We start from the raw sequence: 19103 nt of genomic DNA, 5'->3' as shown, positions 1-19103 counted from the left end.
TTTCAGTTTAACATATATGTGTTAAAAAAATAAATTTTTTTTTTTATAGAATGATACATAAAATATATAGTTTTATTATCAAAATGAAAACGTTTTACAAAATATCAAAAAAAAAAATATATTATAAATTATTGTTTAACCATTAACAAAATTATATTCATATAACACAAAAATATATATATATATATATATATATATATATTTTTATAATCATATTATTATGTTGTCATATATAAACTTTTTCTTTTCTTCATTTGTGAAATTCCTCCATATATACATGTTAATTAATATATATTTTCTATTAAAATTATTGATATGCTGTTTTTTCATATTCATATATATATCTATAGGGTTAGACACATAATCAACATGGTTCGTATCAAAATGTATAACGATTTCATTTTCATCGTTTGGATTATCCATTTTTTGTAATATCAAATATACGTGATTTAAATAATAATTCAAATATATTTCATTTTTCTTGATATTTATAATTTTACAGATTTTATTATCAAATTCATTTGTTAATAATGAATATAGATCATCTATATATTCATTAATCTCTTCATTTCTTTCGGGAATATTTGCTTCATTTTCTATTTGAATGTTTTTGAAAAGTTTATCCATAACACCATTTGTCTTTAATTTTTGAACAATTAATTTATTAATATTATTATTTTCAGGGTCATCACAATAATCGAATTTTTCTTCCTCCTCATTTTTACCCTCACATTGCTTTTCATATCTAATTTCATCTTTATCTACATTTTTGTTAAATTCATTTTCTCCAATAAGAATTTTTTTTTTTTTTTTCTTTTCTTTTTTTTCTGAAATATCATTTTGGCTAGTTTGAGCTAGCGAAATATAAATCTGCAATAATTTTACCTGATCCTCTTCGCTAGATAAATAATCAATATTATGGAAATTTACCAAATAATCCAACATACATACATATGCTTCATGATGCGAAATGTATAGTTTTAGATATGTAAATAAATAAATTAATAATAACAAATCTCTTGTATCAAGAGCGTAAAAATTGTTTATGAATTTTTTTTCTAATATAGATAAAATGCATAAAGGGAAATTAAAAGTTGATTGTTCTTTCAAAGTGGATATAGATAAAAGTAACGTTAAACAATTTGATATTGGAACTGCTTCAATTATATTGTATAAAAAAGAATTTATTTTATCATAAAAATGATAATTATCACATCCTAATGAGGAATACGATAAATATATATTAATTAATTTTTTAGCCATTTCTATTTTATCTAATGTTATTTCATTCGTTTCAATATATTGTTTTATTTTGTGATCATTTATATTTTGTATATTTTCTGTATACATACTTTCCTTTTTTATCATTTCATTGTTCTTATTTTCTATTATATTAATTATTTGATTACTTATATGATATAATAACAATCCATTTGTTATATTTAAATTATATAAAGCCGTACACAATAACATATAAGAGTCTAAATCATATGTGTGAGATAACTTACTTTTTAATTCATTTTCCTCTTCACCTAAATTGTAATTTTTTATATCATGTATATTTTCATCATTAGTATGATTTATATTGTTCATATATTTTTGTGTCTCTTTTACGTCTAGACCTTTTTCATCTTCCTTATTAATTAAGCTATTCAAAATAACATTGGTGTAATTATTTATAAAAGTGGAATAATGCGACACATTTTCATTAATATGATTAATATTTATATGATTGTTATTCAAATTGTGTTCTTGTTTCATATACTTTCCTCTTAAATTTTTTATGTTAGATAAAATTAATAAGAATTGAAAAAATTTAGTTTTATCTTCTTTTAAAAAATTAAGTAAATAATTTTCTTCTTTTATCACAAACATGATTTCTTCTAACAAATCATGGGGCATAAACTGAATTTTAGAGAAACACAATACAAATAAAAACATTTCGTAAAAATTGAATAGAGGAATTTTTAACTTTATATATGATAAAAAATCAATAAATATAGGATTATTCCATAACTTTAACTTTAAATCATCATTTTCTTTTATTACCATTAATATTTTATTCAAAAGGTTTAATAATTTAAACACTTCTACATCATTATCTATTTTTTTTTTTAATTTTAAATTATTTTCTACATTCACATCTTCATGTTTTATGTATGCATAAAAATTTGTTTCTTTTAATATATCATTTGCCTTTTGTAATATTTCATTCAAATTTTTTTCACAACTATTTGTTTCATATAACCTATAACTTACTCTTGAGAAGGGTTTAAATAATATTGTATTATTTAAAATATCATTTGTTCTTATAATATATGTATGAAATTTTATACAAATTCTGTCATATTTATTTCTGGTAAAATGACTGAAAAAAGATTTATTTTTAAAAGCATATTTTTTAAAATATCTAATTGGTGTATTCTTTAGAACCATTTTCTCACCCTTACCTTAACACATTATATAAATAAATAAATATATATGTATATATATATATATATATATATATATTTGTATTTAGATGTTAAATAATTTAAACATTTTCATGATATTTTTTTCATAACATAATTTTTCTATCTATATGTGAAATAATTCAAAAAAGTTCATGTATAGTAAGTTCAAAAATATAATATCTTTTTAATATTATATGTATAAAATAAAAAAAAAAGAAACACTAAAAAAAAAAAAAAAATGTTGCTAATATATAGAGCACTTTGTTTATAACTATATATATATATTATATAGAATATATTTTTTTTTTCTTCATTTTGATTTGATTCTATTTTTTATTTTTTATTTTTGTAAAATTTACAATAATATAATGAAAAAATAAAACAACATAAATATATATGTACATATATATATTACAGAAAATACAATGGTTTTAATATAATACAAATTTATGGATAAAAAAAAGTAATAATAAAAAAATAAAGTGGTAATATCTCAATGTTAATTTATTTATATATTTTTTTAAATTATATTATATTTGTAAATTCCCGTATTTTTATGACATTCCAAAATTTTCTTCAAATATAAAAACTTTCCACAAATGTGCAAAAATAATCTTCCCAATTTCTTAATATTTTTTCCAGATAAATTCATATAATTATATATATAAACACTTATGATACAAAAAAAAAATATATATATATTGTATATATTACAACAAAGGCTATATGTGCCTTATAGGATGGTAAAAAAAAAATTTATGCAATTATAATGTTGTGCATATTATAAATATTAATAAAAAATTGATAAAGATATATATAATAATATAAATATATATTATAACAACAAAGGAGGGAGAAATAAAAAAAAGTAAAAGAAAAAAAATATGAACTTATACATATATATATATTTATATATATATATATATTTTATTTTTATTTCTTTTGTATTGGCCAATGTTTCATTTATACCATGGAACCTTCTATGGTGTGGCTTTTGTTATGCACAAAGTTTATAAATTTACCGAAAAATAAATTTGAGAATATAAGTAAGATGATAGAAGAACGAATTAGGTAAGTAGATTTTCCATCCATACATATATCTGAGCTTCCATCATTTTGTACACAAAGTGGTATATTATATTCTCTATTTATAGAAAAAATTGAAGAAATTAATGTAATTAATGCTAAATTTACTAGAACAAAAGAAGCATATTTAATTTGTTGTACTTTTTTGACTGTTTTGTACTTAAGAAGTATGTGTAATAATAAAGAAATTGATATAAATAAGAATACTAATATAGCATATAAAAGAATTAGATGAAAACTACCAGCTTTTTTCAATTTTTCTAAGAATTTGCATTCTAAATTATATATGGTTGGTCCAAATATATGTTTACGAGCTAATATAATTTTTTCATCTGTTAATAAACCAACATCTCCTGGATTTTTCAAAGTAACCATTAAAGCATCATCTGTTAATTCTCTATTAATATCTGTTTTTTTTTTATCTGATATTAATTTTTCTTGTTTTGCTAATTTTTTTAAGAATTCTTCTAATGTTTCTTTTTTTACTGGTGTACAAATGCTATTTTCTATGAGTGATCCTATACTTTGTTCTTTATCAATAGAAAGAATAACATCTCCGTTGTTTTCTGATACTTTTTGAATTCTTCTAATATTGGTTGCACCTATATGTATTTCAACCGATTTTTCTTTATTTAATGATTTTAAAGTAATTTCATGCATTTTCCATGAATCATAACACAAGGAGGATATAACAAATCCGAAACATATAACATATAATAGGAAACATAACAAGATATTATAATTAGAACAGAAAAAGTTTAATTCTTTAGAAATTTGTGATTTTTTTTCTAAAATTAAACTTTTCTTATCTTTTAAATATGTATTATTAGATACAAAAGATTTGATTTTTTCAAAACTGTATGTTTTCTTTTCATTTTTATCTGAATAACTTGTTTTTTTCTTTTCATCATCATTTGTTTTTATTGTAATTTGGCTAATATTTTTTGGATAATTTATATCATTCATATGTTCTTTTTGAAATTCTAAAATTATATTATCATCAGTTTTCATAGAATATATACGGTTTTCTCTAGAACAAATATTTTCATCATTTTGTGTATGGAGATCATTTTTTTCTACATCATATTCACTTGTTTTTATAGTATTTGTAATAGATGAATTATTATAAATAATATTTTGTTCTGAATTTTTTTTCTTAATATTATTATATTTATTAATTAAATTCATAACTTTTTCTCTATCCAAATTGGTATTATTATTATTATTATTATAAGAACTGTCACCATTTTGGTTATCATCATTTTTTATAAATTGATCATCTTTATTAATATAATTTATATTTTTATTTGATTTCATAATGTATTCATTTTCTTTATCATGAGAACTAGAAGCCATCGATCCTTTCTTTCTGAATAAAAAGAAAAATTTGTTTTTACTTTTATTATTATTATTATTGTTTTTTCCTTTGTTTTTCTTCCCTTTATCTAATTCTTTATTTTTAATTTTGTGTAACTCTATGCTATTTTTATTATGTTCTATTTGATAATTTTTTTCACCATAAGTATTATTATTATTATTATTATTATTATAGTAATCATTATTATGATGTTTGTAAGCATAATAATTATTATTGTTATTATTATAACTTTTACGTTTATTTTTTCTTTTAGCTATATTATTAGAATGTTCTTCTTCATATTCATTATTTATATTATGTGTCATTTCTTCTTCTTGACCAACTATTATTTTTTCATTTTCTTTTATGTTATCTGTGTTTATATATTTATATATTTCATTATTATAATTATTTATATCATTTATATTATCTTCCTTTTCTTTATCATCAATATAATTTTGAATCATCATTTTATTATTTGTGTCTTTTGATGAAATATTAGATTCTATATTTTCTTCTCCAACAATTTCAATGTTATTTTCATTTCCATTTTCATATAATCCTACTTGTTCTTTTTTTAAAGAATTTGATAACATATTATGATTTTCATTATTACTTTTATTTTGGATGATTCCTTGTGTATCAAAATTATTATTTAATTCATTATTATTTTCTAAATTATAGTGATTTTTTGTATATGTCATATCTTCATTATCTTTCTCAACATGTGTTATATATTTATCTGACATATTACTTTCATTTTGTTCTTTTTTATCTTTTCCAGCATAATTAAAATAATCATTGTCTTCTAATTTTATGTTTCCATTTCCTTCATTCTCCATATTTGTGTAGTCTACTGAAATATTTTGTTGTGGGTGACTCATTGTTTTGGTTCAAACTTGTTTTTGTGTAATGTATTTATAGTAAGAAAAATTAAAATATGTAGAAAAAATAAAAAAATAACCAAAATGAAGGAAAACAAACTGGTAAATAATATATATATATATGTATATACTTATTGTCCTTATCTTCAAATTATACAAATATATACATATAATTATATTTCAATAATTATTATTATTTTAATATGTATATATGTATTATTTATTTTATATATAATTCATTAAAATTCATGAAAAAATGCAGTGTCCATTTTTTTTTCTCTGTGCAATATAAATTCTACAATGTAAAAATAAAATGAACAACAACAACAAAAATGAATAATTATATATAACATGTGCACATATAAAAAATTTTCACAATGTTAGACAAATATTTGAATATTATATATATATATATATATATATATATATATAGATTATTTTAATAATTATAATAAAATATATATAAAAAAGGGTTAACAAAATAATATAGACAACACCGAAAAAAAAAATTACAATTATATAAATATATTTTATAGTACATAATTATCAAAAAAATAAAAAATTATGTATCTGTAGAATTGTGCTATATTATTGTCGCACACCGTTGATTCTAAATAAAAATAAATAATATATATATATATTATATATATGTATTTATATATACACACATATTCTTTTTACACACTTGAATAAAAAATCTATTTGCTGTCCATATAATAATATATATATATATATATATATATAATATGTATAAACGCAAATTTATAATGCACAATAAAAAAAAAGAAAAAAAAAAATAGTATTACGTCACCGCTATGAAAAAAAAAAAAATAATTTTGTAGAATAATGGAGATTATTAATTTGAATATTTTTTTATAAGTTATATAAGAAGTACAAAACACAGTGATATAATTATTTTATTTTATTTTTTTATTTTTTTAAAAATAATTATATATATATATATATATATATAATATATTAATATTTTATAAAAAATATATTTTTATGATTTAATTGTAGTTAATAATATATATAATATATATATATATAAATAAAAATTTTCCAAAACATAATTTATTTTATTATTTATAATAAAGACAAAAATTAATGCTACATATTTTCAATTATGGCAAAAAAGAAAGAAATAACAGAAACATTAATTTTTTCAAAGTCTATTAGGAAAATATTTAATCTAAAAATAAAATATAGGAAAGTAATATAATATATATTATTTATTATTATTATTTTTTTTAATTAATTCATATTTTTCGAGGGTGTGTTAAAATATTAAGCATGATAATAGAACAGAAGAAAATATATATGCTCCATTTTTTAATATTAATATTAATATTTATTTATTTTATATTCCGACAAAATATTTTAAAATGTATTATTTGTCCTTGCAAGGAATATATATATATATATATATATATATATATATATATGTATGTATATTTATTTTAATACACTCCATTTTTAATGGTTATCATAAAACAATTATATGAATAAAATAAATATAATCATAATATATACAATGAAGAGCATTACATATAGACGTGTATGCAAATACATAAATTTTTGTAAAATAAGATTTGCTTATTTTGTTCCATTCAATAATATTAGCCTCTTTAAAATTAATTTTTACTAATAGTTTAATTGCATGCATAACATTAAAGATTACACATGCTTCCTTAATAATTTATTAATCCGAAATGATAAATCGGTAGTGTATATATACAAGTTATGTGAACTAGTCGTCATATCCTTAAATATCCATATCACATATTTCCATATCATTGGACATGATTATATAAAATAATATTTTATATGCAACATATATTAATACTTAGGCGCTTCTTTTATTTAAAAAAAAAAAATCGCGTTTAAATAAATAAGAAAATAATATACTTTAATTAAAAATATATATATATATATATATATATAATACATTTTAATTTTATAAAAAAATATTCATACATATGTCCCTAAAAAATGTTTTAGAAATTTTTAATACATAAATGGTTATATTAAATAATATTTCATTTAAAATATATTCTCATAATTATTATTTTTAAAGTACTAAAAAAGTTTGTGCTCACACATGTACTATATTATTTCTAGGATTTTTATGAACTCTTTTAATTAATATACTAATAATACCCCCTTATAATTATTTTTATATATTTTGTTTTTATCATACCCTTGGTAATAAAACATATAAATATGTACTATGAATTCCTTATTAAATAAGAAAATAAAAGTACATTTACAATGTTCCTTTAATGTATATAAGAAAAGATCATATTCTGGCAAATACATATATATATATATATATATATATATATATATATATTAATATATATAATAAACGCATAAAAAGAAAAATATCAAAATATTTTAAATTCCCCCCAAATATTATATTTTTTAACGTTTTAAATGATAAATATTTATTTAATTATAAGAATAAACACACAAGCTTAAAAAAAAAAAAAAAAAAAAAAAAAAAATTACAAAAATAAATAGCTTCTAGTGAAGCCTAAAAAAAAAAAAAAAAGATAAAAAATCATATGCATAATATATATACATTTATATATATATATTAGCACACATCCTTTTATGTATACATAATATAGTTAAAATGAAAACAATCGAAAAAAAAAAAAAAAAAATTCGAAAATATCTTCATCTTTCGTATATATATAACTTTTTTTCCTACTCTTTTTTTATTACACATAAGTGAATAATCAAAAGAAGAAAAAAAAAAAAAAAGGAAAGTTCATTATATATAACATTATATAAAGAGAAGAATAATTATATAAATGATATGTTATAGGGTTTTTAAATGAATTCCACGCTATACATTATATATATATATATATATATATATATATATATAATATAATTCTTTAAATTTTACTTAAATTTTTTTTTTTTTTTTTTTTTTTTTTTTCATTTTTTTGTTTTTTTTCTTTTTTTGTTCCAAATAATAAAAATGCTTCGCTTCTATATTCTTCTATCTATCTATGTATTTATTTATATATATATGATTAAAGACATTTGCAATTTTATTTGTCAGAAAAATTTATATATATGAATAATATGGTACAAATATTAAAATATTTTTTTAAGGTATAAAAAAAAATATATTTCATTTCATTTATGTTTTATATAAATATATATAGATACTTCAAAACTGAATTAACAAAAAAAAAAAAAAAAATTACTACGAATTTAAACAAAATCCATACAAATTTTTTTTCTTTTTCCATATTTCAATTGTGTTTGCATATCTTTTACTTTTTAGAGTGTATATAATATCTTCCTATATCACATACTACCACTAAAAAAAAAAATAAAAAATAAAAAATAAATAAATAAATAATAATATTATATATATATAATATAATAATAAATACAATTGGGACATTTTTTCATTGTATTTTTTTTTTTTTTTTGTCCTTTTTTGGTATATATATATAAGCATATATAAATAAATAAATATATATATATATATACATATCTATTTATGTGAATGATATATATATATATATATATATATATATATATATATATATACCATTCAGTTATTTTATTATTTATTTATTTTTATTTTTTTTTTCGTAATTTTTAATATTATTGATAAATACTTACATAAAAATATATATATTTTCATTATTTTATTCATTTAATATATTTTTTGTTTTTCATTTCATAAAGACATTTATGTCATTTATGATCTTTCTCCACGGATACGTCTAGCCAATTGGATATCTTTTGGCATGATGGTAACTCTCTTAGCATGAATTGCACACAAGTTGGTATCTTCAAAAAGTCCTACTAAGTAAGCTTCTGCTGCTTCTTGTAAAGCTAAAACTGCTTGAGATTGGAATCTTAAATCAGTTTTATATTCTTGTGCAATTTCTCTTACTAATCTTTGGAATGGTAATTTTCTAATTAAAAGATCAGTAGATTTTTGGAATTTTCTAATTTCTCTTAAAGCAACAGTTCCTGGACGATATCTATGTGGCTTTTTAATACCAGTGGATACTGGGGCTGATTTTCTTGCTGCCTTGGATGCGAGTTGTTTTCTTGGGGCCTTTCCTCCTGTGGATTTTCTTGCTGTTTGTTTAGTTCTTGCCATTTTGCTTGTTTTTCAAAAAAAAAAAAAAAAATTTTTAAATAAAAATAAGATTTTGCGTGGTTTTAAAATAAATATATAAAAAAGTAAATTTTTTTTTTATATATTATAGTATATAAAAGGAAAAAATATATATATGTAAATTTTTTTTTTTTTTTTTTATTTAAAATTATATAAATATAATATTAATATATATTAAAAAAAAAAAAATTAATAATATTTTTTATAATATAATGTACATATATATTATAAAAATAAAATAAATATTTTATTTATTATTTTTTATATTTATTTATTTTTTATTATTTTTTTTTTTTTATTATAATGCGCATTAATTATATATATATATTATATATATGTTATATATATATTATATATGTATATATAATATTTTGTATAATTGTGAGTTTTTTTTTTTTTTTTTTTTTTTTTTTTTTTTATATTTTAATTAATATATATATATATATAACAATAATATATATATATAATATATTTTTTTATTTCATATTTATATATATTATATATTTTTTTTTTTCTGTGAGTGCATGTAATGAAATAAATTTATATGTTTAAAAATTTTTTTTTTTTTTTTTTTTTTGTTTGTGTTTGGTTTTAAAAAATATGTACAAATGAATAGATTGAAGTATTATATAAAATATTAATATAAATATATATATAATATATATTTTATTAAATATTATAAATTTTTTATATTATTTTTCAATAAAAGACCATTGTTCTTTATGCTATACTAATTTTTGTATAAAATCTTGTTCTTTTTTTTTTTTCAATATAAATAGAAAAACTTCTTACATAAATTAATATATATATATATTATATATATATATTATTTTATTTGTCATGGATATTAAAAATGGTAATATAAATAAAATTGCTGATTTTATTTTTTTCCTTTTTTTTTTTGTTGTTTCATTTTTGTTCTTCTGTGTATATATAATTATATATAGAAAAAAATCAATGTGCGAGAAATTAATTTTTTTTTTTTTTTTTTTTTTTTTTTTTTTGCGTTGTAAAGGTGAATTGTATATACCATCATATAAATATATATATATATATATATAATATTTATATTAAATGAAATATATATTATAGGCAAATGTTACTATTTATTTTTTTTCTTTTCTTTTTTTTTTTTTTTTTTTTTTTTTGTATATTTTTAAAAATAGAAGAAACAAAATAAAATAATTGTTGTAATAAGGGTATAAAGAACTACGAAATTTACAATATTTTATATTAACTTTATTTTTGTTGCTTTTTTAAGTTTATTTTATATATATGAACATTTATTTTGTTTATTTAGTTGGAATGTTTATATATATATTATTTTATAAAAACTAATAATTCAATATATATTGGATTGCGTTTCTTCTTTATTATAATATAAAAAATGAAAAGAAAAATGATATATTCAATTATATATATAAATATAAAGTGTTGTAGAATTTTTTTTTTTTTTATAATTATTGAATTATTTCATTCTATAAGTTTCCTTTAACCCTTAAAAATAAAAAATATTGCATTTTTCATATAAAAAATATATATTAGACTTCAAAAAAATATTGGAATATTGAATTTTAATGTAATAATAAAGTAGACTATAAGAAATGGATGCTTTTATAATAATTGGTACACATGTATATATTCAATAATTATAATTTATATTGTAGTATATTTCTTTAATCAACATTTAAATTTTTTATTAAATATTATGTAAATTTAAATGAATAATTTATTATTTCTTTATTTAATGGAATGAATTAAAATATATATATATATATATATATATATATATTATTCATGAATTAATATTAAGACGAATTATTCTATCTTTAAGAATATATTCCTTTTGTTTTTTTAAATTGAAAGAAAAAGAACAAAATAAGAAAAAGTATTATTTTTATTAAATATCTTATTTTTAATGGTTTAAAAATTTGTTCTTCAATTCTATATATAAAAGTTAAAATATATTAACATATATATTATTCAATAGTATGTATATTCACCATGTAGGTAATATATTAATTTTGAAAACAAAATGTTAAAAATTGTTTAATTCTATTTATTATAATTCTTATATTTTTTAAGGTATATTAAATTAATGCAACAATATTTTATAAAATAATATATTTTTCCTATTGCTTCATGATAAAAGAGATCATTAATGTTTCCCTTGTAAGCAGATTATATTTTGTTATTTAAAAAATAATGTAATAATAGATAAATTATACAAAAATATTTTTTACTTACAATTTTAATATAAATGATTGTTCTTTTTTTTAAGTCATTTATATAAGTTAATAACTGAATCGTCTTATAATAATTATATATATATATATATATATATATATATATATTAAATGCGTCATAAGAAATAAAAGAGAACATTTTTTCAAGAGAAATGGAATATTATATAAAAAAATATATGCAATATGTTCACATAATAAAAGATATACCATTACATATATATATATTTATAGGTTCATTAATATATCCCCTTTATGTAATGTTTAAATGAAAAGAAATAGAAATATATGGACTGATATAGAAGTTTTTCCTTTTCTTATTCAACTAACTATTTATTAATAATACATTAAATCATTTAAAATTTTTTTTTTTTTTTTTAATAATAATACTTAAAAAAAAAAAAAAAAGAGCTAGATAGTGAATTATAAATTTTGTTTTGGCTATATTATAAATAAAAAAAAAAAAAAAAAAAAAAAAAAAAATTAAAAAGAGCGATATGATATAAAATTAAATATATTATATATATATAAACTTATATTTAAACTTATATGTATATATAAATATATATATTTACAGACGTTTCATATATGGTCTTTTAGACCAAATGTCGTTTACACCAAAAATATTCATATAAAATTATCTTTGTTTTTTTGAATTCTTATAGGAAAAAAGAGTAAATTATAAATGAATAAATCAAAATATGTATATAATATAGTGCAATAAAGAAATACATCACGTATATTTCATTATCATTGATTTTACATTTCGAAAATATACACCATTCCATTTTTTGTTCTTTCTTTTTTTTTTTTACTTTCGTAATGAACTATGATATTTTAAAATTATTATTTACATATTATATGGTTCTTAAAATTTTAATTTGTTAATCCTTCAAAAGGTATATATGGCAAATATAAAAAGTCTTTCCAGATTTTAAAAAGGGAAATAGAAAAAGAAAATATTAACAATATATATCAAATGGGACACATATAAATAAATATATATATATATATATATATTAAAACAATTTTAAAAAGAATAAAATGTTTATTAAAATGTTATAAGAGGTAAACCATCAAATCTATTATTGTATGTATATTAAAACAATCTGAATATAATATATCAATATAAATCAAAAAATACACTAATTTAATTATATATATATATATATACATACCCTTTTTATATATAATATAATATGTTTACAATTTGGTTCATGTTCATAAAAGCTTCCAGAAAAGTCTTAATACATTTATAATATTAAAAAAAAAAAATTTATCATTTATCTTATTATTATCGGAATAATGATTGAACTTATAAAACTTTTATCATATATTATATATATGTATATTTATTTATCAGTATTCAACACATTTTAATATATATAAATCAATAATATATATTTATATGTGTACTAGATAATTTATCAGTTAATGACAAAAAGAAAAAGAAAATAAATTAAAAATATTTCGTATATTAATTTGCATAAATTTAAATATTCTTTCTCCTAGAAAGAAATATAATAAGTAATATAATATTACATTAAAACATTTTATTTCTTGTAATATGGTTGAAAATTGTATTCCTTTTCTTGGAAAAATAAAAAAGAAATAATTAGTAATTATATATATATATATAATAATATTATAATATTGATTTAAAAATATATATATTTATATATATATAGTTTTTTGTTATTGAATGAAACGAGCAGAATTCGCAAAAAAAATGAAAGGATAAAAATTAAAAGAAACAATATAAAATTAAAACTAAAACAAATTAAATAAAATTAAAAATATATAATATATATATATATATATTTTAAATGTGTACTATGATTTTTTACTTTTTTAAATAGGAAAAGCTTGAAATTTTTTTATATGATACTATGAACTTAAATAATAATACATTAAATATATTTTATATATAAAATAAAAAAAATTAATTATTATGCCTTATTATAAATATCATCTTTTTTTTTTTTTTTTTTTAATTCTAATAAATAATACAATTTAAAAAAGTGTATCAGTTAATGAAATTTTTGGAATTACATATTTTTACATGTATCAATAATTATTAATTAAAAGGAAATATATATAAAATAATATATATTTAAATTATTATATATATATATATATATAATTATATATATTCACTGTGCACTGATGGAATATATATAATATAAAAATAAAAAATGTAATATACATGAGGATAAATGATGTATTTTATATATATTTTGCATCAAATATATAGCTTTTTCATAATATTCGTTATTTTAATTAAAAAAGATAATTGCATATATAAATAGGAAAAAAAAAAAAACAAAAATTAAATTATGCACACATCGTTATATATATATATATATATATATTATATATTAAACATATATATTTTATATATATATATATAAAATATTATATATGCGCATTAGTAAAAAATATATATAATATATATATATATATATATAAAAGAAAAATACATATGAATTAACCATATTATTTTTTTAATGTATATATAAAAATTGCATGATTTTTTATATGTATATATTATTTATATATATATAAAAATTTGTAAATCATAAAAAATACAATCTCGCAATATTATATATATATATTTTTTCTTTTTTTGCTCATATTTATATAATTTTTTTTTTTTTTTTTTTTTTTTTTTTTTGCACATATATATAATTATATATATTATATATAAATATACATGTAATACGATACTATTTTTTTTTTTTTATTTTTTTTTTACCAAGACATATATACATTATATATATATTTTATATATAAATATCATGCAGAAATGTAAAAATTAATTTTTTTTTTTTTTTAATTCATTATATATATATATACATATATATATATATTATATATTTTATTATTTTTTCGATTTTTTTTTTTTTTTTTTTTTTTTTTTTTTAATTTTAAATATATTAATATTAAAAAAAAAAAATTATATAAAATTTATTATTTATATTTTTTGTGTATAATATATATATATATATAAAAAAAAAAAAAAAATATAAAAGAATTAATATATATTTTTTTTTTTATTAAAACATAACATATATATTTTTTTGAAAAAGTAATTTTTCACATAATTTTATTTAAATTAAAAAAAAAAAAATTCATTATATATTTTAAAAAATGTCAGCAAAAGGAAAAACTGGTAGAAAAAAAGCCTCAAAGGGAACTTCAAATTCTGCTAAAGCAGGACTTCAATTCCCAGTAGGAAGAATTGGAAGATATCTTAAAAAAGGCAAATACGCAAAAAGAGTAGGAGCAGGAGCACCTGTATACTTAGCAGCAGTTTTGGAATATTTATGTGCAGAAATTTTAGAATTAGCAGGAAATGCAGCAAGAGATAATAAAAAATCAAGAATTACCCCAAGGCACATACAATTAGCTGTTAGAAATGACGAAGAATTAAACAAATTCTTAGCAGGTGTCACCTTCGCTTCAGGAGGAGTATTACCAAATATTCACAATGTTTTATTACCAAAAAAATCACAACTTAAAGCTGGTACTGCCAATCAAGATTATTAAATGACATAAATAAATATATAAAATAATATCAAGTGTATGTCAAAATATCAAGAAGAAAATAAAAAATATATATAATATATATATATTATATGGATTTAATTTTTATGTGAAAAAGTATATAATATAATATAATATTTTATTATATTATTATTATATATATGTATAAAGAAAGAAAAAAAAAAAAAAAAAGAAAAAATTTTCATTTTATTTGTTAATTTTTTTTTTTTTTTTTTTTAAATTTTTCCCTATTCGCTTTATTATTTTATTTTTTTCTGTTTTCTGTTTTACTTTTATTTCCTTTTTGTTCTTAAAATGAGAAGAAAATGGATAAAAGTCTAAATGGAAAATATAATATGAAATTAATAAAAAGTATACATTTTTATGTTGAACTGTAAACTAAAAAAACTTATAAGGTTTCACTAGAAGCCATTAAAACAAATTTGACATTGAGACATTTATTTGGGATATTTCAATTTAATTTTCTTTTATTAGTATAACGTAAAAAATTTGGTATATTATATAATTCGTATCATATATATATAGAAAATATATATATTTTTCTTATATATGTCTAAAAAAAACATGCTATCAACAACATATTTACATTTTTGTTGACCTAACAAATGGAATTATACGTAGTTAGCATGTTGAATTCCCCATATATCATTATCTTTTTGTTATGAAAAATGAAAATATATATAAACAAAAGAATGCAATAAGGATATTATATTGAAGGGAGAAAAAATATATATAGGTAAAAAGTATAAATACGTCGATATATTCTTTTCCTTCTTATATCTAAATATATATATATATATATATATATATATATATATATTATTGAAGTAAAAATTATATATATTTTTTTGCTGTGTTTTATTCTTCATTTCATTTAATAAAATAAACAAATGAATATTCCTATGAGAAAAACAATATATATTTCATATATTTTCATATAAATTAAATTATTTATATATATTGTATTTAAAAAGTGTAAACAAAAATAAAATTAAAAACTTCCTTTTATTTTAAAATAAAAAAAATTTTAAACTATGAATATTAGGAGAATAGAAGCAATTTCTTATATAATTTAATATATCATAATATATACATGAATATTTTTTTTCCCTCATCAATTTATTCAATAAATGTTTGAAAAATATGTATAAATATATATATATAATTGTGTGATAATATATTAATATCCAATTTTGAATGATTTATATTAAAGGGATAATAAAATATAAGGAACCTTTTATTATTAGAAAATTATAATTCATGAATATATATCTCTTAAAATAAAAAAGTAATTATAAATAGTAAGCGAAAGTTATTTTACTTATTATATTTTGTAATATATATATATATATATATATAAGCTAAAGAAAAAATACAAGTTTGTACCACTTAAAAGAACAAAGTATATAAAATTTTTACTTTTTTTTTTCTTGAATTATAGTAATATTCTTACAAAACTATACCCATAATTTTTGTTAAATATAAAAAATTACAAGGAATTTTCTTAATACATATATATATATATATATATTTCTGTCTATGTTATTTCATTAAAATCACTTCTTTTATGACATAAAAAGACGTTAAAGTGAATGTATGAACAAATTTCTCTATCTTATTGTAAATGAAATATATTTAATAAGAACAAAACATAATAATTTAGAAATATATAATTATAAAATGGAACAATAATATGTTTAATATAACCAAATAATATATTAAAAGGAAGCAGAACATTTTTATTTGTTTTTATAACATTGTAATTACTTGATACCTAGATGAACATTTTGTTTATTTACTATTTGTTTGCGTGGAGAGTGTCAAAGATAAATCTTCTTATATATATATATATATATATATATATATATATATACATATTTCAAATATATATATTACAAGACATTGTGTATTATACATAACATTTTTATCATATATTTAGAATAATTTTATGTTTAATATTTAGTTTAAATTATAATATAATATAACATATGGTTAATATATTGCAATATCATTTTTTTGATATAGTATAATTGGCTTCTCTATAGTATGATGATATTATTTTTTTCTTTTCTTTTTCATATGAACTGGTTATGCTTTTTAAATTTATATTACCATATAAATGGTTAATTTATCTAAAAAAACTATAATTTTTACAAAATTATTATATAAATAAAATAGAGTATCATTTATTTTTATCGACATATATGATATTTATAAGATATATAGCATGTACACATTTTTATTATCATATACAAAAAAAGACTTACATAAAAAAATATATGGCATAATTTTTTATATATCCAAGGAAAATGCAACATTCATAATATGTACTTCGGTAATGAAATTATATAGCCACTGTATATATATATTATTTACTATATTATACAAACATTTTTAATTTGTTTTTATTCTTTTTATGATACAAAATTCTTTATAAAAATTATCTTTTATTAAAATAATAAGAAATATACAATTATACATAACAATATATAATTTCATGTTTAAAAAATTTTAATAAAATAGATATATTATGAAGCAAATCTAACATTATATATATATTTATTTATTTATATATATTTATATATATTTGAATAAAAGTGCAATCTTTTGGGGGGTGAAAAAATTTTATTTTTTCCAAAAAAAATATATGAAAAAAAAAAAAATTATTTTATTATATTTATATATTTTTTAATCATATAAAGTTTGAAATGACAAAATATTATATCTAAAAAAAAAAAAAAAATTGTAAAAATAAAAGCATATCCGAAATTTATTATTTTATTTATATTTTATAAACTATATACAAATTTATTACATTCGTATGAAACATTATAAATAAATAATATTTTCCCAATCATTTTAATAATTAAGGAAAAAATATATGTACAAAATAAATTAAGGTAACAAAAAAAAAAAAAAAAATTAAATTTTAAATAAATTTTTTCCCTAAATAATGTTATACTTTAATATTAAGAATGGATTTTTTTATTTTTATAATGATTTATATTTTATATTTATACTTTTCGTCTGATAAAGATAAAGATGAATTCTTTGAATGATCATTAACAGTTGATTGCACCATATTTTTTGTCTTTCCATATATTCATTAAAAGAATCGATATAAATATTATTTTCATATTTTTCTTCTATATTATTTTTCATTTGGTCGAATTTTTTATTTATCCTCATAAGGCTCCTTAGACGAATTATTCGTACATTATTCAATATGTATTTTCATAGAAATGTGGGTTATCAGTATGGATGTTTTATCTATAAAATTCATCACATCACTAGATTTATGAATATGGTCTTTTTTATATTGTTCTTTGACGTTTGCTTATCATTCATCTTTTT

The 19103-nt window shown here is 16.7% G+C and overlaps 4 protein-coding genes across 4 annotated transcripts; 1 reads left to right on the top strand and 3 right to left on the bottom strand.

Moving 5' to 3' along the window:
• Positions 1 to 210: 210 nt before the first annotated feature.
• Positions 211 to 2436, bottom strand: PADL01_0616100 (conserved Plasmodium protein, unknown function; the record flags this gene model as incomplete). Its single annotated transcript, XM_028680895.1, has 1 exon — positions 211 to 2436. One exon carries the CDS (start codon positions 2434 to 2436, stop codon positions 211 to 213), a length of 2226 nt encoding a protein of 741 aa, XP_028537326.1.
• A 980-nt stretch (positions 2437 to 3416) lies between these two features.
• Positions 3417 to 5780, bottom strand: PADL01_0616000 (conserved Plasmodium membrane protein, unknown function; the record flags this gene model as incomplete). The annotated part of the gene is made up of 1 exon (XM_028680894.1): positions 3417 to 5780. One exon carries the CDS (start codon positions 5778 to 5780, stop codon positions 3417 to 3419), a length of 2364 nt encoding a protein of 787 aa, XP_028537325.1.
• Positions 5781 to 9510: 3730 nt separating this feature from the next.
• On the bottom strand, positions 9511 to 9921 carry PADL01_0615900 (histone H3 variant, putative; the record flags this gene model as incomplete). Its single annotated transcript, XM_028680891.1, has 1 exon — positions 9511 to 9921. One exon carries the CDS (start codon positions 9919 to 9921, stop codon positions 9511 to 9513), a length of 411 nt encoding a protein of 136 aa, XP_028537324.1.
• A 5411-nt stretch (positions 9922 to 15332) lies between these two features.
• On the top strand, positions 15333 to 15731 carry PADL01_0615800 (histone H2A; the record flags this gene model as incomplete). The annotated part of the gene is made up of 1 exon (XM_028680890.1): positions 15333 to 15731. The coding sequence occupies one exon, from the start codon at positions 15333 to 15335 to the stop codon at positions 15729 to 15731; it is 399 nt and encodes a 132-aa protein (XP_028537323.1).
• Between the last annotated feature and the right edge of the window lie 3372 nt (positions 15732 to 19103).

This window comes from Plasmodium sp. gorilla clade G2 (assembly GCF_900097015.1).
Source record: "Plasmodium sp. gorilla clade G2 genome assembly, chromosome: 6".
Classification (NCBI taxonomy): Eukaryota; Apicomplexa; class Aconoidasida; order Haemosporida; family Plasmodiidae; genus Plasmodium; species Plasmodium adleri (nom. inval.).
The sequence above is the reverse complement of the archived record's forward strand: the minus strand, read 5'-3'. Positions and strand labels throughout refer to the sequence as shown.